Genomic DNA, 20,655 nt, shown 5'->3' with positions numbered 1-20,655 from the left:
AGGGTAATGATGTCTGTCTCATTCCACCATCTTTCATACCCCCCCTCTCATTTTCTTCTACATATTCTAAAGTTCCCCCATTATTCTCTCATTCCCCACCCCCACCCCCATTATATATCATCCTCCACTTATCAGGGAAAACATTCAACCTTTGGTTTTTTGGGCTTAGCTTATTTCACTTAGCATGATATTCTCCAATTCCATCCATTTATTTGCAAATGCCATAATATTATTCTTCTTTATGGCTGAATAGTATTCCATTGTGTATATATACCAGAGTTTCTTTATCCATTCATTTGTTGAAGGGCATCTAGGTTGGTTCCACAATCTAGCTGTTGTGAACTGAGCTGATGTAAACATTGATGTGGCTGTGTTACTGTAGTTTGCCAATGTTCGGTCCTTTGGGTACAAACCGAGGAGTAAGATAACTGGGTCAAAAGGTGGGTCCATTCCAAGTTTTCTTAGGATTCTCCATACTGCTTTCCAGAGTGACTGCACCAATTTGCAACTCCACCAGCAATATATGAGTGTGCCTTTTTTCCCACATCCACGCCAACATCTATTATTGTTTGTGTTCTTGATAAAAGCCATTCTAATTGGAGTTAGGTGAAATCTTAGAGTTGTTTTAATTTGCATTTCTCTAATTACTAGAGATGTTGAACACTTTTTCATATATTTATTAATTGCCTGTGTGTCTTATTCTGTAAAGTGTCTGTTCAGTTCCTTGGCCCATTTATTGATTGGGTTCTGTGTATTTTTGTTGTAAAGTTTTGTAAGTTCTTTATGAATTTTGGAGATACGTGCTGTATCTGAAGTGCGTGTGGAAAAGATTTTCCACTTCGATTATTTTTTTATTCCATTTTCTTTCCCTCTCTTCTCCTTTGCATACATGAACCCACCCACACACCTTTATTTTTTGGTTCTGGGAATTGAAACCAAGGGCACTTAACCTCTGAACCACATCCCCAGCCCTTTTTATTTTTATCTTGTTTTGAGGCAGGGTCTTGCTAAGTTGATGAGGCTGGCTTTGAACTTGTGATCCGGATGCTCCTCCTCTTCCCCTTTCTCCCCGTCCTTCAACCCTTCTCTGTCTTTCAGACTAGATCACTTTTATTGACTTATCTCCAAGATCTCTAACTCTTCTGTCATCTCTCTTATCATACCATCTATGGAATTTTTTATCAGATATATTTTTCAATTATAGAATTTTTATTTTGTATTTTCTTTCTCCGCTAATATTTCCCATCATTTATTATGAAAAACTTTTTTTTTTTTTTTTTTTTTTGTCCTTGAATATAGTCACTTCTTTGAAAACTACTGCCTACTAATTCTAGTATCTGAGTCCTCTTTGGAGTCAAACTTCTTTCTTCTTGAGGGCAGGTCACATTTTCATGTTGATTTGTATATCAAAGAATTTTAGATCATGTCCTGGACATTGTAACTAATAAGTTGCAGAAACCCCTGATATAATTATTCCTCTCATGAGAGTTCACATTGTTTTAACAGGCAACTAACTTCAGTGATCTCAGATTGCAGACTCCATCTGTGGTAGGCAGCTGGTCACATCTCTGCCCACTTCTTTTATTTAGACTTGCTGGGCTGCTTGGAGTTTGCCCTGTGTGTCAGCCAGAGATATGGACAGAACCTGCCTCAGAACCAAGGCATTTCCGTCAGCCATGGTTGCTGCAGACTCAGTTCTCTGGCTCATCAAGCTAATAATACTGGGATCTGCCTGCTGGCTCGTGGCTTATTGAAAAGTAGGAATCCAGGCTGGGGTGCAGCTGGGTCGCAGAGCACTTTCCCAAACGTTTGAGGACCTGCCTGGTGACACTCCTCCTCTGGCCATTGCCCTCCAGGATCTTGCTGCTGTTGGCTGCTCTCCTGAGCCATCAGGGAGTTGTTGCTTATATTCAGAGTTTATATTCCCAATCCACAATAGGACTGGTCAAAGAAGAGCTATCAAACATGTCAGGAACAGAAAGAGCTTATCATTGTGCAGTAAGATTTTAGAAGAAGCTGCTTTTTAAAACATAATTTTGAGATGACTAACACACCAGCCATACAGCAGTGCTCATGTCCTGCATGCTGAGATGCGTGGTAGGTGAAGGGAGAAGTGTGAGCTCAGTGTGTTAACGAGGTCGATGTCCAGTGCCTGTGCCTGTTCCCAGGGAGGCAAAGCTGGGGCACAGGGTGGCAGTTAGTCCCTAGCTCAGCCCAGCTGGCTGAGCCTCCCAGCCCTGCTCAAGCGTGCAGGCTTGTCTTCCGCACAGACACCAGGGATCTCACAGAAGGTCAGCTCCATTCCTTCATGATGAGGCAGCACTGAGTAATTACAAGAGATCATGTTTCAAAACTGGCATTCTCATGAACTTGCCAGAGCAAGCCAATCCCTCCCACTTTTTTCCTTCAAATTTATTGCACTATGAATGCAGACTGATTTTATGTCCAAAGCAAATTTCATGATATCATCGCTTTGTTTAGGTGGTCGAAGTCCAGTCTTTTTAAAAAATAAAAGTTCTTCCCTTCATATGAAATAAAGCAGCAAATGTTTCTTATATTAAAAAAAAATAAATAAATGTTTTGTAGTTTCAAAGAGAAGAGTTCACATCACAGTCAATCTCAAGACACAGGCTAAAAAAGGGAACAGATAAACATTTCTTTCTTTCCTCGTGGCTCGAGGGCAGCTCCAAGTAGTGAACCAACTAGCATTTCCTTCACAGTTTCTCCAGGTCTTCTCCAGTGCATGGTTCCTTCATTTGGCAGCCTTCTTCTCACTTGTGGACCAGGGGAGAGCTCTGTTGCTACAGGGCCCACCAGGGTACAGCCCCTTTTCTTTGGAACCGCTAAGACAACCTGAACATCAGCCACTCGGCATTGATGGGCCTTATCCATTCCTGAGACCTGTCCTTGCTGGAGAGTTGTTTATGTATCTTGACTGAGTGCTGGAAATGAGGGACTTAATAGAACGTGTTCTTGTTCACCATCAAAATACCTTACAAGTGAACTCACATTGGTGCTCCAAAAGAGTGAGTACGACCCTCCTGTGCCCCCTCAGGGTGCTTGAGACCCAGGTTCACGAGGGTTATTGCAGCTAGATGAAAATCAGCAACTCTCCCAAGTTTTTATGTCCTTTGACTTGGTTACTTAGGCAACTCTTTCTTTTAAAATGGGGAAACTGAAAATGAATTCAAAGTTCTCTTTTGCCCTCTTCAGGAGTCTCTTCCTTGCTGGGACCTGTGGATAAATGGACATAATTATCACTCATTTGTGAAGAGACAAATCTCAGCTCTTATTGTTCTACCTCTTTGCAAGCTTGAGACTTGGAAAACACCATTCTAGGAAAAACCACAAGGGCTCACTGCCAGTTCACATTCAGCAGCTAAAAGCTTCCAAGTGGAATGAATTGCTACTAAATATATTGGGAGTTTGGGAAAATATGCTTCAATTTGACCTCCATGACCCTGTGAACATTCTAGCACTGCCCTGGTTTCCTTAGCAGATGCAGGAGAGCAGCTCGGCGTGTCTTCATGTGCCCTCCTCCTCCATCTATGGACTAGCCTTCCATTATAAAAACAGATATTTTGTGAATGATTTATATTGTTGGCTACTCTGAGCAACAGATTATGGTTTCTCAGGAGCATTTGATGCGCTGTTTCTGGTGTGAGCATGAAGTACTGAGATTGCAGGAACTCCTTTCCCAGTTGTCCTCATGTCTTCTGAAGCACACAGGACTGATGTGCTCAGCTAAAGAAATTTTGGGGGCTGGGGTTGTTACTCAGTGGTGGAGCGCTTGCCTAGCACATGTGAGGCACTGGGGTCCATCCTCAGCACCACATAAAAATAAATAAGATAAAGGTATTGTGTCCATCTACAACTAAAAATATATTTAAAAAGAAAAGAAATTTTAGAGTATCTGTGGTGTGCACATGCTGTGCAGCTGAGAAGAGGAATGCAGCCCTGTCTGACAACCACAGGAAGCTTAGCCTGAATCCTACACCAAGGCAGCAGTGATTAAGGCTCAGGGGAGATTCATAGATGAATTCAGCAGGTTGGGGAGAAGGGAAGGGTCTATTAGTGGGGGCTTTGCCAGGTGGGGCTTCAGGAGGTGTCCTTATGGCAAGGGACTTCACATCCCTGGATGCAGGTGGTTGGGACACAGCCACAAGATCAGAACAACCCATGTGACATAAAATTTTAGGCACAATGGGACCTATTTAAAGTGGAGTTTTTCCATTGCCTGGAGATATGTCCCATTTAGTCTTATCACTTGCCTGTGTTTTAATTATTTGAAAAAATAAAAGAAAGTACTTTGAAAAATTATTTTGTGTTGATTTTTTTCCCTTGATGTTTTTAAGGACTGTTCACTGTTTTCAAGTAATAATATGTTAGGATTCAGGTTCTGTTGTTTGCTTTAAGGGTCAGTTGATGAAGAACAGGGCACCCGAGAACTGCCAACAGGGTACGTGCTTCTCTCCAGGGCCCATTGGGACTATGTTGTGGTCTCAGACAGGACTCTGTCCCCAGGGGCCATCTCAAAGAAAGCAGCCTGTGTGCAGGCCTGGCCTGTCCTGCCACTGGCCTGTTCTGGAGGCTCCCAGTATGCTCCTCCTCACCCGACAGCAGACCTGCTCTGCTTGTGGGCTTCACTCAGCCACCCCCGTCACTTTTTCATGCCTATTATGATTCAGGGTCTGTGCCAGTTCTGACCATGTGCAGGCATCCTGAAGGGAACTGGAAGCTTAGGGAAAAGATTGTGGAGGACACCTGAAATACAAGTAGGGCATGACCAAGAAGAGGAGAGAAAGGCTTTCCTGGAGATGGTGATGGCCCCAGGGACTTCCTGGGTATGGAGGAAGAGGGATGCAAAGAAAGCACCCACATCACTGTGGAAGAGTAATGATACCTCAGGTACCTGTCTCCATCCTCCCCAGCAGCCTTGGAGGGGTGCACCTGTGTTCTGTGACCTGGGAAGTTAAGAGGCCTCTGCCAGGTTTCTGCTGTGGAGCTGTTTTAGCTCATACCGAAGTCTCACATGTTCTGATGGGGCAGTGTGCTTGGCTAGTCGGAGGCACTGATATCAGTAACTGTTCTATCAGGCTCATGGAAATTGCATTGCAAACACTTCAGTAGGAGATTGATTGGGTAGTTGCTCTTTTCGTACCTCAAACTCTAATTGCATCTTAAATCATTTGAAATACTTGCAGCCCCTGTAGGAATGGTAGCTATTAGCCACTGGGGGATGTTATTCAAAGGGGAGTTTGGCATAGTTCTTTTTATTTTAAAAAAACTTCTTGAATTTTGGTGCACTTTACAGAGATTGCCTGAATTTCATTTTAATCTTTATAGTAACCCTCAAGGTCAGAGGTTAGGGAGGCACCCCATGTTGTGGGTGAGGTGTGGAGGATCAGGTTGTCTGGTCACAGCATGTCTGTGGCAGAACTTGAACCTGACAGCATTCTGACTCAGACCTCCAGCTCCTTCCTTGTACCTGACTGCTCACCTCAGCTGTCACCACTGATGGACTGAACCTCAGCCAAGTCGCTTCTCTGCTGGGTCATAGCAATGTATGTGTCTTACCCACACACTCTGAATCCTTTATTCATCTGGCAAATGCTTAAGTGTCAACTATGTGGCCGGCACGGTCTCAAAGTATAACTCAGGGCTCTAGGGTCATAAAGAAGTAAAGTAAATTAAACATAACGGTGTTTATTTCCACACAGGGTGGACAAAGTGCATTGCCAAGTGTCAGTCATAATGCTTGTGTGCTCCGATGGGTTTGCCCTGGTAGCTTGCTGGAAATTCTCCCCCTGGCTTCCCCAGAGCCTGTGGTGGTGCTGGCTGGTGCCACCCTCCCTCTCTGCCTGGGCACTGCTGTCCTCTTTCCAGCTTCGGAGTCTCCCTTTACCCTGAACCAGAGCAGCTCAAACACAGTGCCCAGGGGTCCTGCACTCCTCCCAGCCTGAGGTGAGCCCTCTACCAATTGCAGCACAAGGCAGTGCCCTGGGCTCCCTCCCCAAATGCTGCCTGGGCTCACCTGGAACTCACACTGGGCTGGGTGCCCAGAGCGCCTGTCTCAGGAGGCTGCTGAGGGGTTCTCAGGCACTGCGGAGGTGGCTTGGCCGAGGTTTGCTTAGCCACAGTCTTAGAGAGTGGGAAGGAAGCCAGAGGCTTCCAGGAGAGGGGGGCTCTTCAGCCTCGAAAGCTTTTCTTTAAAGTGGTAACACGATCCTTCCTTTGAGGAAAACGTTTCCTTTCCTTTCCTTGTGAGGAAAGATGCCTTTGAGGTCTGCAGTGATGGTTTTCTGACTCAGGACAGTTAGGAAATGAATCTTGTCTGTCTTCCTGATTGGGAAGGTGCCTGAGTGAGAGCCAGCAGGCTCCAACCTCCAGCTCAGCAGGAATGTTTTTATGAACAGTTGAGCAAGTTCCCAGATTAGAAAGAGTCTCTGCCGCTGATGTCACTCTTTCCTGAGTAATTCTGGGTGGTTATTTACTGCATTCTGCCTGCCAGGGGCCAGAAACTTTGAATGAGCTGCATTATTAGAACTTGGAGCTGCAGGCACATAGGAAAGCACTATCTGCTGCTTATGCTTAGAACGAGAGTTTCAGAGACCCACTGGGCCCACCGAGCCTGGGGGTGCGTGTAGCCTAGGAAGCTAGCTAAGCCGCCCCCGGCCCCCTCTGCCTGAGAAGCCTCGGCAGTCGCGTGGGACCTCAGCCTCTGCGCAGCCGGGGTAAGTGTAGCGCTTCCAGCTCAGGGCAGACAGTATTCAAAGTACTCTCGGTGCTGTTCCCATCTTCCTTGTTTTCCTGCTCCGATAAAGTACTTTTAAAGCAGAGAATTAGTGGAAATACTGTACTGAGCAACTGAAGGTATTGTTGGCCCACTTGCCAGTTGGTCACGTAACGCGCTGGTGAGTTCACATGCTGTGGGAGTCTGGGTCCTCACAGAGTCTGCCTCAGATGTGTAGATTGACAGAGGGCTGCTTGGGATTGCTCGGGTGGCTCCGATCTGCCCAGGGTGAACTTCAGCGTCTAGATGCTTCCCCGTAGCCAGTCCTTCACTCTTGCCAGCCCCTCTTCCCTGTGCCCATGGGAACCATGGCTGTTCTAGCATTCTGGTGCACAGGATTACAAACCCACTCTGCTGTTCCCCTTTCTTTTCTTTTTTTTAACTTTTTTTTTTTTTTTTTTTTTTGGTTAAAATATATATATTTTTAATTGTAGATGGACACAATACCTTTATTTTATTTATTCATTTATTTTTATGTGGTGCCGAGGACTGAACCTAGTGCCACACACATGCCAGGCAAGCGCTCACCACTGAGCCACAGCCCCAGCCCTCCCCTTTCTTTATGGTTGTCCTCCACTGGGAGCCAGCTGTGTTCCTGGACTGGCAGGGTGGGCCCTAACGGGTGCTGCTCTGGCTCTCGCCCCCTGACACAGTGTGTTCTCTTTCTAGCACGATCCTGGAGGAGGAGAAGGCTCAGCAGGAAGAACGGATGAGGATGGAGTCCAGAAGACAGGCCACCGTGTCTTGGGACTCTGGAGGGTCTGACGAAGCACCACCCAAGGTAGCCACTGTCCCCACCCCAGCTTGGGGTGACTCTTTAAGTGCCTTCTGGAGTCTGTGCAATAGCTGCTTCCTGTGAGGAGAGAGGAGGGTGGCTGCAACCCTTGCTCCCTCTGTCCCTCTGCAGGTCACCCTCCTGTTCCGTTCCATGATCTGCACTTCAGGAGGAGGCTGGCTCGTTCCCTTCACTCTGCACTCCCTCCTCCACCGTGAAGGGAAGCTGGGCTTGGGAGACTTTTCTTTCGTTGGCTATCAGGGGGTCTCCCCAATGAAATAAAATATCAAACTAAATTATCAAACTGGGCCACAGATGATTCACGTTTTACTTTATTTTAAAATGAGTCCAGTCCCACCTAACCACATGCCCTTTGCTTTTTCTTGATTCGCTGAGAACACTGCCCATTTTCTGCCTGTGGCTGGGGTGTCTGGGTGGGAGCTCGTGGCTCTTGCTTTCCTTCCTGGCGAGGCCTGCCAGGGGCACCTTCATGCTGCCCTCTCCCACCCAGGAGGCAGCTGTAGCCTTCCCCCATGGCCACTGACGCTTTGATGGATGAACACATCTGTCTGTACCTTTTGCTCTGGGGGATGGATTTTCACACCATGGCATACTTGCTGTGAATGAGGCCATCAGACCTTTTTCTGGAAAGCTAAAAGATAACAGACTTTCTTGCAGTTACTAGATACTTGTTCTTTGATAGTTGATTAGCTAAAAATATGATTAAGTATTCATAAATATTGAACCAGTTTTTCAACATGATGTCTGAAAACTCATTTTCTTATTGAGCCATGTAACAGTAAACCTGTTACCACATGGAAGGTAAGCATGGGTGATGAGAACAGTCCTGCAGAAGGGAGAGGTGAAGGGGCCTCTGCCCTGCCCCTCTGCAGAGGAGAAGCCCCCCACTGCAGGGAGAGGTCCAAGCATTCCTCTGTGGTTCCTGGTTTAACAAGACCAAGACTCCTTGGTTCCCACGGGGCCCCTCTTGCTGGTCTCCCCAAGTTGGCCTGCGTTTTAATCCTATAGCAGTGCACAGGGTCCTGTGCTGGGAGGTGGGAGAACCCTGTCTGGTTCACAGTCTGCGGTCTGCCCAGTTCCCTCCCTGCACCACACCGCACTTTCCTCCTCCAGCCTGTGGGATGTGCTATGAGATGATTCATCCTACAGTGCTCCTCTTGGCACACTGAAGTGTAGATAGCTCAGTGTTCTGTGACAAGTGCCACGTGGTGCCATACTGCCCTAGAACTCAGAACTGAAGAACTTTTTTCATCTAAGTATTTCTTTCTTCCCTCCCTCTCTTTGTCTCCCTCTCTCCCTCTGGCATGCCTCCCATGTGCCAGGCAATTACTCCACCACTGAGCCACGTACCAGCCTCTAAGCATCTTCCTATATCCCAGTCTGTTCGTTTATCATTTATATTTGATTTTCTAATTAGGTTCATGGGAGGAACTGGTTTGGCTTTTCCTGGTTTAGCATGTAGAGCTGTTGCACTGATCTTTTTAAACATCCTTCCCTCTCTCCCTCCACTTTCTTTCTTTGAAATGTCTTTGGAATGTACATCTGAGGCTCCTGTCTGCAGGCAGAGGTTCTTCGAGGTACCACGCTTATTTGCAGCAGTGGCCAGCAGGGTAGCCCACCACCTGATCCTGTCAGCCGAGTTGGGACATCACTGCAGGTGTGGGGTGATCGTGGGCCGCGGGCTGGGCTCCCCTTCCTGCCAGGCAGAGTCGAGTCTGTTGGGCAGTGCTTTCCTCCCACAGTTCACCTTTAGGGTCAGATTCTGTGTTTATGGTCACAGTTGTTGTCATTGCTAAAGTGGGTCTGTTATTGGCCTACTGGTAGGCCAGTATTGTAGTTTACTCTGCCCTACAAAATGGGAATTCTGTAGATCCTTGTGGGTTTTCCTAATTCCAGCTAGGATACCTCAGGATACATTCCACTTAGACTTCTAACTTTAAACAGGATCTAAGAGTTTGTAGATAAGCTTTGTATGCTAATAAAACATGGGGCTGTGGGTACAGCTGAGTGGCAGAGCGCTTGCCTCATTCTGGGTTCATCCCCATCACTGCACAAAAAGGGGGCGGGGCTAAAGGAAATACTCAGTATGGCTTCATTAGCTTTTTAAACAGAAACGTTTTTCTCCTGTTCAAGACTCAGAATTAAGAGCTGGACTGTACCTCATGGCTAAGCTCACAGCCAGGCAGCAGCCATGGTCACATCCTGCCGGCATGCCTGAGGGCCGGCCATCCTCAGTCCCCTCCTCCCAGTGGCACACACTAGGAGGCCAGCTCTCTCCCCATGGCTGCAGTGCTGGAGATAAACTGCCCGACAAGCCACGCAGTGTCACCTGTGTTAACAAGTGATGCAGAGCTGCTACAATGCTCTGGGCTCTGGGTGCTCTGTTATCTACGTGAAGTTGAGTGACGTGGGGTCTGTAGGACATGGAAGCCTCTGGTTGCTGGAAACCTCCTGCCCAGCCTCCATGCTCATGCCAGTCATGCAGCCATCTGGAGTACCTCACAGTGCCCTGCACACTGGTCTAGGCTGCCCTGTCTTCCTCCCTCTTCCTCCTCACCCAGGAAGGGTGGGCAAGAATCTCTTCTGCCACGTGTTCCCCCGGTGAAAACCCCAGTGTTCTTGGAGGGTAGGTGCAGTGACCCTGTGGGTCGCAGTGCTCGACGACCTCTGTGACAGCAGCAGGAGTCTGCCAGGTGCCGCCTTCCCCTGGGCCTTGGTTCTCCCCACAGCGCTGGACTCTGGGTTTCCTTTGTGCCACTTCTTCACTTGTCCTGGACCCTCTGCACCATCTTACCCATTGTCATTTTGAAGTGGAGCCTTATAGGTTTTATCATTCACCAACTATTTTTTAAGCCTCCTATATTTTGAGTCACTGAGATGTTTTTTGAGGTTTTGCCATTTTTATTTCTTTGATATATTCCCTTTTTTTTTTTTTTTTTTTGAGTTGGAAGTATACTTCTCCTACAGAAGTATGATGGCACAGCAGATTTTGGAATTCTTCCATTAGCAGCTGTGTGACTTTATTCAAATCACCTGACTTCTCTGAGTCTACATTAAAGGGGGGTGACGGTATGGCTCATCGTTGTCAGAGTTGTCAGCTTGTACATCAAGCCCTTCAGTGGGTATGTGCAGGATGCACTAAGTAAACAACACTGTTTATATTTCTGCTCCTGTTATTTACATGCCATTTCCAGCATTTAAGCCCTGGTGCTGCCCTGGGAAGCTCTGTCTGTTGCCCCAGCTCTTGGCTCTGCGTCCTTCTGCACGGGATCCAGGAAGTCTCGCCATGCAGCCATCACTGTACTGCTTGTGTGTTGGCACATTCCTCTAAACAGCTTTCTATGGAAGCCTGAGGGTACAGACGTAGTCCCACTCTCCCTTCTGAAACCTCTTTTAAATCACCACAACCGCTTTTTCAAATTAAGCCTTTAAAGAGGTAAATCTGCACACAACCCCTTAACCCAAGGAACGTGCTCTATAAGCTGCGGCTCTGGCAAGAGTGGAGGGAATCCTGGATGCCCCTCGGGCCCTTTGCTGTTGCAGGGTCTTGGGGAGTTCATGCTCACGATCAGTTATGTGTGGAGTGGACGGGCTGAAGATAAGGGAAGCTTTGTGCCCTCAGGAATTCAGTGGCTTTTGGGAGGCTGGAGCAAGCACAGAAATGCTGGCCCTGCCCCTGAGTCAGGGGAGCAGAGGAACTGTGTTCCCCCAGGCTGGCAGGACCAGGAGCCCTTTGCCGAAGACACCTGGGATAGGAAGTGTCCTGCAGGAGGAGGTGGGGACATTCCAGGTCTTGGGCACAGTGCACACAAAGCCTGGGTCTGCCCAGCACCCATGCCAGAAGACACGGTGCCCTCCTTGCTGGACAGTCCATGTCCTCTAAACTCTGCTCTTAACTCACCTGAGACAAGTGGGCTCCCACCTGGCTGAATCCCTCGCATTATGTACGACTTTATGGACTTCCCCTCTTTTTTCTCCTGTTTCAAACGTGATTATCCTTTTGCCATGAGCTTGAAGTCACTTATCTCAGAAACTGGAGTGAAAACTGAGGAAGCCAAGGCCAGTCGGGTGGATCAGGCGGGCACAGCAGAGAGTACCCAAAGGCGGGTGGCGGAGGGCATGCCCAGGATGCCAGCGTCCTGCACTGGTGACAGTGTAGTAACTTCACAGGGACAGAATTCATGACCAACCTATCCCCAAGAGGTACACGTATCTTTTCCGTGTGCTCAGAGCCGTGCGCCGTCTCTACCAGGAGCCACAGAGCGACTGTCTCCTCGAGGCACACCTCACATTCCTGTGCCTGCCTTCACAGTCCTACTGTGGACACCCGGCGAGCGGAATCCCTGTGGCTTCTTGTAAGCAGCTTCTCTGTGTCGTGGTCTGTCAGCATGCAGGGCCCCGTGGCACTCCCTGGGCGTGACACCTGTGTTCTCCCCTCCTGGGGCAGCCATGCTCCCTCTGGCTGCTGCTGGCGCCCTGGAGAACACCTGACCATGTTGGCCCAGATGAGGGCTGCGTTTCTCTGCTGTGCGCTCCCAGCTCTGGGGCTGCTGGAGCCGTCCCTGGATTGTCCTTCACAGCAGCTGCTCTGGTCTGTGTTCCCAGCAGCAGTGCTAAAGGGTTTTCATTTTTCCACATCCTGGCTTTTTAAGAATTTTCTGTCTGTTTCACCAAACCATCGCAGCAGTTGTAAGCAGTAGCTCACTGTGGTTCCAAGCTGATCTGCTGTGTCCCAGGAGCTGAGCACCTCCTGTGCTCTCTGGGGGTGCTCATGCCCCACCACTCCTTCATGGTTTTGTTTGCCATTTCACTACCGATCTGCTTGGAGTCTCTATACTCCAAATACGGTTTCTTAGATAAGGTATTGGCAAGCATTTTCTTGTGTCCTTTGAATTGTCTTCTCACCCTGGATGGTGTTATTTGCAACACACAGTTTGTGTTTTTGATGTTGTCCACTTCACATTCTCTTGCCCTTTATCAGGTATCTCTGGTGTTATAGCTACGAAACTATTGCCTAACCCAAGGTCACAAAGATTTGCCCCTGTGTCCCTTTCTAAGAATCTTAGAACTTTCACTCTTGCTTTTAGGTTGTGGTCCATCTTCAGTTAATTTTTGTGTGAGATGTAAGGAATGATCAGCCTTTTTCGCCCACTAATGTCTTCTTTCCTCATTGAAATATCTTAGCATCTTTAATTGTTGCTTTTAACCAAGCTGTTTGTTAGAGAAATATTTCCCTGTTATTTCTGCAACACTTAGATCTGCCAGTGTTCATCTGTATGATACTCTGTTGATTTGTTCACAGCCCAGCAGACCTGGTTACCCCAGTCCACGCTCCAGCGAAGGATTTTACCCCAGCCCACAACACATGGTGCAGAGCAATCATTATCAGGTACCTTCATTGCAGTAAAGTGTGTTACTTGGCTCTTCCACACTTTGGTGGTGGGGAGGTACATGGCTCTATATTTCTATTTTGTATTTGTTACTCATTTTGGTGAGCAGAAATCTAGGAAAGTGGTCATTGCCTATGTGACTGTTTCCTGGACACCATGCAGGGTGTACATGTCCACAGTCTTAATGAGGCAGGCAGGTGCCCCTGCAGGTCTTATGCTGTTCTCTCCTGCCTGCTCTTGCAAGGCAAAAGTTGGATCCAGGAGACGCACGTTATGCAGAGGGAATACTGAACAGCAGTTTTTCCAGAAGACAAAAATAAAATTTAAAATGACAGTCACAAACCAGATTAGGTGCCATGTAGACAGTGTGGAAAGGACACTGGACTTGCCAGTCAACACCACACACAGGTGAGAAAGGAGCACCTTAGCAGAGGGCCTAAAGCATAGGTAGCCTCTGTCTTTGTTTTCGAGGGATGTGTGATAGCTTTTGTTGAGGCCTAATTTACCTGCTGTGAAGTACACAGGCCTGGGTTTTGACCAAAGCCAGCACCCTGTGTCCCATACCACCTCCCAGTACAGGCCCAGGAGGACCTTTGGGGCCTTCGCAGTGTCTCACCTGCCCCAAGAGCAGCCACTCTTCTGACTCCTGTGACTTGCTGGGCACCTAGGCAGCATGTCAGCAGTGAGCAAAATAAGACTTTTCACCGAACAGATGCTCAGTGCGCCTCCCCAAGCCATTTCCTGTCCTGTCGGTGAGACCAACTGTAGTACATTTCCTGGTTTTGCTCTTTTAACCTCAGGTGTCCACTGGTCCTTCCACATGGCCAGTGTTGTTTAGAAAATGACTTTAAATTAAAACCTATATGGCTGGGGTTGTGGCTCAGCAGTAGAGCAGTCACCTAGCATCTGGGTTCGACCTTCAGTACCACATAGAAATAAATAAATAAAATAAAGGTATTGTATCCAACTACAACGAAAATATAAATATATCAAAAAATTAACACATATAAACCAATTGCATTCCTATGCATCAGTGATGAATCAACTGAAAGAGAAATTAGGAAAACTATTCCATTCACAATAACCTCAAAGAAAATAAAATATTTGGGAATCAATCTAGCAAGAGGTGATAGACCTCTACAGTGAAAACTATAGAACACTAAAGAAAGAACTTGAGTGTATATATACATATATATACATACATATATATATATATATATATATATATATATAAAATTTGAATTTTTGGAAAGTTTAGCTGTGCTGTTTACTTTGGAAAAAGTATCCCAGTTTACTGCATGGAGTTGGCATTGTACAGAAATTAACAGGCATATTGGTCTAGAAACTTTAAACTTAATTTTTTTCCATTCGTACAGGGGTAACACACAGTATTAAATATGTAAGGTTTTATCTACATGAGTTTTGTTTTGTTTTTTGTTTTGTTTTTTTTTAGATATCGATAGACCTTTATTTTATTCATTTATTTTTATGTGGTGCTGAGGATTGAACCCAGTGCCTCACACTTGCTAGGCAAGTGCTCCACCACTGAGCCACAACCCTAGCCCCTACATGGGTTTGATTACAGAAACTAATAAAGTATTCTCTAAATCCTGAGGCCAGGGCAGGGAGAAAATGGCTTTAAATCATTCAAAACTTCTTGTCCTGAAAATTCCTGAAAGTTCTCTGGCAGTACGTGTCACTTTTCACCCAAAGCAATGCAGCATTTTGTACTCTCTAGGATTTTCTGAGACATTTTTATTCGAATAAACCAAGAGCTCTCTCTATGTCCTCCTCAAAGATTTACTGATTAATATTGTCCACGTGGGATTTGGTGTAATGATGTCTAGAGACCTAATAAATGCACATGGCTTGTTGATGTTTGAACATAGGGATTTGGCTCTGCTTTATCTCATTAAGAACTTAACTGGCAACCCTGGCCATAGCATAGCAGCAAATGCTCTATGTAAGTAGATCCTCCATCTGTTCGCTCAGCCTCTCCATCCAGAGGGAGCCCTTTGGAAAGACCCCCCAGCTTTCCTCATGCCTGGGGTTCTCCATGCTCCACTGGCTGGCTTCTCTCTGCCTCGGTCCCCACTGTGAGAAGACACAGCCCCTGCCACCACCAGCACCCGCTTCGCTGGAGAACGAGTTCCTTGTGGCTCCTGTACAAGGCAGGGTGGGGCTTCTGGAGCCGAGTGTGGCACAGCTGTTTTTGTGACTTCCTGTGGCTTTTCCTTGCAGAGAGTCTGATCTGAGCATTTCTATAAATGTGAAATTCCAGCGTGAATAGCTTCTCATTTCCTAGTGTGTATTTTCCTTAGCTGTCTAATGGAGCCAAACTGCCTTTCTTGGGGCTCTTGTTGAGCGTCCCTTTCCTTGCTCTCCAGGTTCTGTCAAAGTCACCTGTGTTCCTTGGCTCTTGGTCCGGTGACACAAGTGCAGAGCCGGCAGGTTGGCTCTGACCATTCTTCAGCTTCCGCTCCCTCTGCACTTGGGCACTCTTGTGGTCACGCTGAGCCACTCAGTTCAGGGCAGTCACCACACAGAGCCCTGGGTCTAGGGTCGCAGCTTGCCACTTGAGGGAGCTGTTGTTATGTGCCAGGGATTGGGACTTGGACGTCCTAGGAGGGGACACCATTCTGCCTAGGATGGCCTTTGCTGTGCTCCAGTTTGCTTCCCCTGTGAAGCAGAGCCACACAGAAGCTGGGTGGTGGGAACCTTCCTTCCTCCTCTCCTGCTCACAGGTCTCTGGTTACCCTGGCCCACACGGACTCACAACCATGGCTGGCAGCATCTACCCCGGCCCACCGTCTCTCGTGGACCAGTCAGAATCATGGAATCACAGGCCCCAGGAGATACCCATGTGGCAGCCCAATGTGGAGGTAAGTTGTGTTCTCAACTCAGGAAGAGAAGTGTATGGCACCTCATATTTGTAAGTCTGATCAGGACTCCCTAGCTGATCAAATGTTTTCAGGTTTTGAGAGGATTTTTTCCTTAAGAGAAATACCCAGGGTTGAGGTTGTGGCTCAGTGGTAACACACTTGGCTAGCATGTGTGAAGCCCTGGGTTCAATCCTCAGCACCACAAAAAAATAAAATTAAAAAAATATATAAAATAAAGAAAGAAAGAAACACCCAAGGGGAGCGCTGCAGTCAGAGACAGAGCCCCCCTTGAGTGGGATTAGCACATGGACAAGACCAAAGGAAAGGCAGGCGGACAGGACCAGCTCTTTGGGCCGCATTCATTTTTACTCAGTTTCCTTTGTAAGACTGAGACCCACTGTCATAGTATTGCAAATCATTCATTTGAGTCAGAAGGTCCACAGCTGTCTGTTATCCATGTCCCTTTCCTGGGAGTGATCGTGTTTAGCAACCATGTAATACTCCATAACTTGTGTGTGACCTATTTAGTGCTGCTGTCCACATCCAGACTGTGTCTGCTTTTTGACTATAAGCAGTAATGCCTTCTTTGCACACATTCTCAGTTTGTTTCTTCAGAACAGAACCCCACAAGCAAGGAAGAAGTAGGCTTATTGCCAAAGTGACAGAGAAAGAGAGAGACTTCTCTGAAGAGAAGTGACTCAGAGCTGGGAGTCCTACAGGAATCTTTGACACACAGTGAACCTCAGCCTCCAGGGAGTGACTGGAGCATGAGAGGCCCTGTTTCCACCACCCCCACTGCTTCACCTGACTGGTGTGAAAGTAGGAGCACGCAAGCAGCCTTGAGATCAGGCACGCTGTTTCCCTCTCTCCTGCCAGGACTCAGCAGCACTGGACCTGCGGGGAATGGGGCAGGTGTTGCCTGCCCACTTGATGGAAGAGCGGCTGATCCGACAGCAGCAGGAAATGGAAGAAGATCAGCGCTGGCTGGAGAAAGAGGAGAGGTTTCTGGTAACCGTGTTTCAGAGCAGTCTCTTACACGCTGGAGTCCCATTAGTGTCTGCTGTACTGCATGTAACTGCACATTTTCATATCACCCAAGGCAGTCCACTTCACATCTGGGCCCTGAAACTTGCTGCAGTGGGTCATTTGCTTCTCAATTGCTTATTAGGTCTGTCTCCAAGATTTCCTGTTGCTCTATGGCTCAGCATTCCTATGACCTTTCGCTTCCTCACGGTTCACACAAAAGAACCCCACCTGGGTGCCAGCTTGCAGTGCTGCAGGTACCCTGGATTTGCTTCCCCAGCATTCCTCTGCAACATCGTTTCTCAGACCTCCCCCAGATGCAGCTGGACTTGGGAATGATAAATGTCTTTCTTCAGGCAACCCTTGTAGATGGCCATCTTCAGAAGTCCCACGGGGACCAAGAGGAAGTGCTGGAGTAGAGAAACCTCTGTGCTCCTAGACACAAAGATTCTTTTGGAACTTTCTTTCATAACTTTATTTTGAGACAGGGTCTTGCTGGGTTGCTTAAACAGCCTCAAACTTGCAGTCCTCCTGCCTCAGCCTCCTGAGCCACTGGCATCACAGGTGTGCACTGCCACACTTAGCCAGTTTGAGGCATTCCAACAGAGACCTAGGTGACCCTTACTCTGCCTAGAATGTATCCATCCGTTCAGGTGGCTTTCTGTGTGTGCACAAGCCCTCTGTAACACATCCCCAGGCGTTCTGCTGCAGATCCTCATTACAGCCCGCTTTAAGTGCTTCAGTCATAATGGCTCCACGTTGTCACTGATCTTTTTAGCTGTGTGTTTTCTGTGCAAAGGCCGTTGATTTTTAGGGAATATCCTGTTACTTTCTAATAATGTATCTCAAGAAGGCTTTTATTGATTTCCTTGGATGCCCAATGGAGTTGCTTTTTTAAATCTGCTCCTCTTCATTTGTAGTACTTGTTACCTCCTTTATATCTTGATATCCGCCTCCTAAAGCACTTGTTGCCTGCTTTATCTTTAGGGGTTTTTACCTGCATTTTTGTCTCTGCCTGCTTTTATTTCTGAAGATAGTTCTGTGATAATTCTCCATGGAGTACAATCTTGTCTTTGTGTTTTAAACACACTACATTTTTCTGGAAGATCTCACCGGTCAAGTCGTGCATGCCTTTCCTTGGGGTAGTGCTTGTCCTGCATTGAGGAGACAGATCCCTGTCTGGGTCTAGGAGGTGATTCCTTCAGGGTTTGTTTTGCTTCATTTGGAATTTCTTGGTGGTGTTGATAAGTGAGGATAATTTTTCCATGGTCATTGCTGTTTTCAAGATGCAAACCTTACTTGTTTTGTGGAATGAGGTGAGTGCTCCCTGTCCTGTCTCGGATGTGGGCATCAGACAACAGGTCCCTGGCTGAACCTGGAGCACTTCCACCAAACTCCATTCCCCTGTCGTGTTCCGGTGTCACTTAGGAACTGAGGTGTTGTCCTTTCTGTACCTCGCCTTGCATTCCCTGTCACATCCTTGGCTCGGATTCCTGAATCCCTCCTGAGCCTCTCCTCTGCTGTCCACCTTCCTGCCATCTGAGTCCATCACCCTCACTTCGCCCCAGACCAGCCCTGCTCAGTGGGGTTCCTGAAGACCCCTATCCCCTCACTCACAGACCTTGCAATCTGGTGGTGGTCTGAAAAGAATCTGGAGGGGAGTGCTTCCACCTGAGGGGGCCAACGGGGCCTGCTGGAGCAGCGCACCTGGAAGATGGGGTGTCCTCAGTGGGTAGCAAGCTGGGGAACCAGCTGTCAGAGCCTCTGAATGGAGAGTAGGTCTGGGGGGAACAAATCAGTAAAGCCTGGATCTGAACAAGAGTGGGTGGAGTTGTATGGCGGAGCGTTTCCCTGGCACATGGGAAGCCCTGGGTTCAATCCCCAGCACTGCAAAGAAATAAGAATAAATGAACTGAAATGAAGTTTTCTCTGAAGCATTGTCCCTTCCAAGCTGTGTTTCATACAGCAGTACAGCAGTAGTTCTAAAATGTGATTGCCCCATCTTTCTGTTAAGATCCAGTGACTGCCAGGGTGAGGGCCTGCTAGGCCAGCCCTGTGGGCCAGCCTCCTGTTCTTCCTTCTGAGGCCAGCAGTTCTGGGCTCTGCTTCTGGCAGGCCTCCTCGATGGTCCTCCAGGCAGCCTACCTTGCCTGCCCTCTGGGTAGAATACACCTCCCTGCTTTACCTGCTGACTGACTCTCATTTCCTTCTGGAAGCCCTTCTTGGTACTCACCTCATCCACAGTCCAGCTGGGCCCTCTCCAGGTGTGTCTCCATAGACTGTGATGCACTTCTGCTGTGCTGTGGAAGAACAGTCAATTCTGCTTAGATCACTGGAAAACAAGACAGGTGGCTCACTGGTAGAACCCTTGCCTAGCCTGTAGGAGGGCCCTGGGTTCCATCCTAGCACTGTCCCCCATCACCAGAAAAAAAATCACTAGAAAACAGAATGGGTCAGATATAGGTTATGAGTAACCAGTGAGCTTGTGAGAGAATCCATAAAATGGGTTGAATACAGAAAAAAAAAAAAAAAAATAACAAATATCAACAACCAGAGTGTCCTCAGGGCCTAGGATCTGCTGTTCCTGTCTCACCACCCTGTTCGGTGCTGTGCCCGGGAAGGTGTTGAACAGGGTTACAGAAGTGCCCCTCCCAGGTTGTAACCTCCAGCTTTGTCTCCACACAGTCTTCTCTGGGAGGAAAAATGGTACCCCGAGGGCCATCCACCCAGATGGGGGCAGGCTCAGTGGGGGAGACTGAAGCTGCAGAGGGCTCAGGCTTCAGTGAGCAGAGACTGAGCCACTTGCAGCCTAGCTGGGTGTTAGGGGCCAGGCTTTTTTGGTTTGGTTGTCGTTTGCAGAGCCTATGCATGCTGGACAAAACCGTGCCACTGAGCCCCACCCCACTCTGGAGGCTTCTTCACTGAGGGATCCACACTTCAGCCTCTCCCTTTGGTCTGCAGCCTGTCTCTGCAGGGTGACCTTCAGGTGGCCTGCCCATGCTGGGTGTGGAGGCTGTGGTTGTACTGAGGCAGTTTTCTACACAAGTACTTTTCTTGATGCTTATGGCCCAGTGTTGGGTGGATTTTTCTTTTTTCCCTGCCAAACTGAAGACCCCTGGGGCAGGTTCCTTCTTTCCTGTTGAGTCCGTGCCTAGCATACCTAAGCTGTCAGGTGACAGGGAATGAATGCCATCGCCCTATGCCTCTTAGTACTGCTGTATCTGCCTGAAGGCTGCTCTCCGTCCTCCCTGGGCCCTGGAGTTGGCTTTTTTATCACAAGTACCTCTCTCAGGGCACCTTTACCCACACCAGCTTCCTTGGCCTGGGCACTGCTGGCACTTGGGGCTAGATGACTCTTTGTTTAGACAACCACTTGAAGAGTAGAGGTGCTTAGCTATCCCAGCCCCAGGGTGAGCACAGCTCAGTGGCAGAGGCTCACTAGCACACATGAGGCCCTGGTTCACCCCCAGCACCTCAAGGAAAAACATTCTTGGAGCCACAAGAAAAATATTTTAAAGATATTTAAAAGATTTAAAAATATTTAACTTGCTGTTCTTGTGAAGCATTTACTCTGATATTTTGCCCTTTTACAAGTTGAGTTGGGCACAGTGGTACATACTTCAGACTCAGGAAGCTGAGGCAGGAGGATCTCGAGTTCTAGACCAACCTGGGCAATTTAGAGAGGCCCTTTCTGAAAAAAATAAAAAGGGCCGGGGGTTGTAACTCAGTGGCAGAGCATTCCTGGGTTCGATCCCCAGGACCACAAAAGAA

General features: G+C 47.8%; 1 protein-coding gene across 12 annotated transcripts in view; it reads left to right on the top strand.

The window, feature by feature from the left end:
- Positions 1–20,655, top strand: part of PTK2 (protein tyrosine kinase 2) — a 254,857-nt gene that overhangs the window by 210,206 nt on the left and 23,996 nt on the right. For 11 of the 12 annotated variants that reach the window (XM_079106752.1, XM_079106751.1, XM_079106749.1 and 8 more), the window contains 4 exons: positions 7,463–7,574; positions 12,892–12,978; positions 15,724–15,861; positions 16,738–16,869. In XM_079106752.1, the coding sequence (XP_078962878.1) occupies positions 7,463–7,574; positions 12,892–12,978; positions 15,724–15,861; positions 16,738–16,869 (469 nt within the window). Of the gene's footprint in view, positions 1–1,696; positions 6,735–7,462; positions 7,575–12,891; positions 12,979–15,723; positions 15,862–16,737; positions 16,870–20,655 lie in introns of those variants that run through there. The other variant, XM_079106747.1, reaches the window with a different exon arrangement.

Source organism: Sciurus vulgaris (assembly GCF_902686455.1).
Source record: "Sciurus vulgaris genome assembly, chromosome: 1".
Taxonomy (NCBI): Eukaryota; Metazoa; Chordata; class Mammalia; order Rodentia; family Sciuridae; genus Sciurus; species Sciurus vulgaris.
This window is presented reverse-complemented; position numbering and strand designations above follow the sequence as displayed.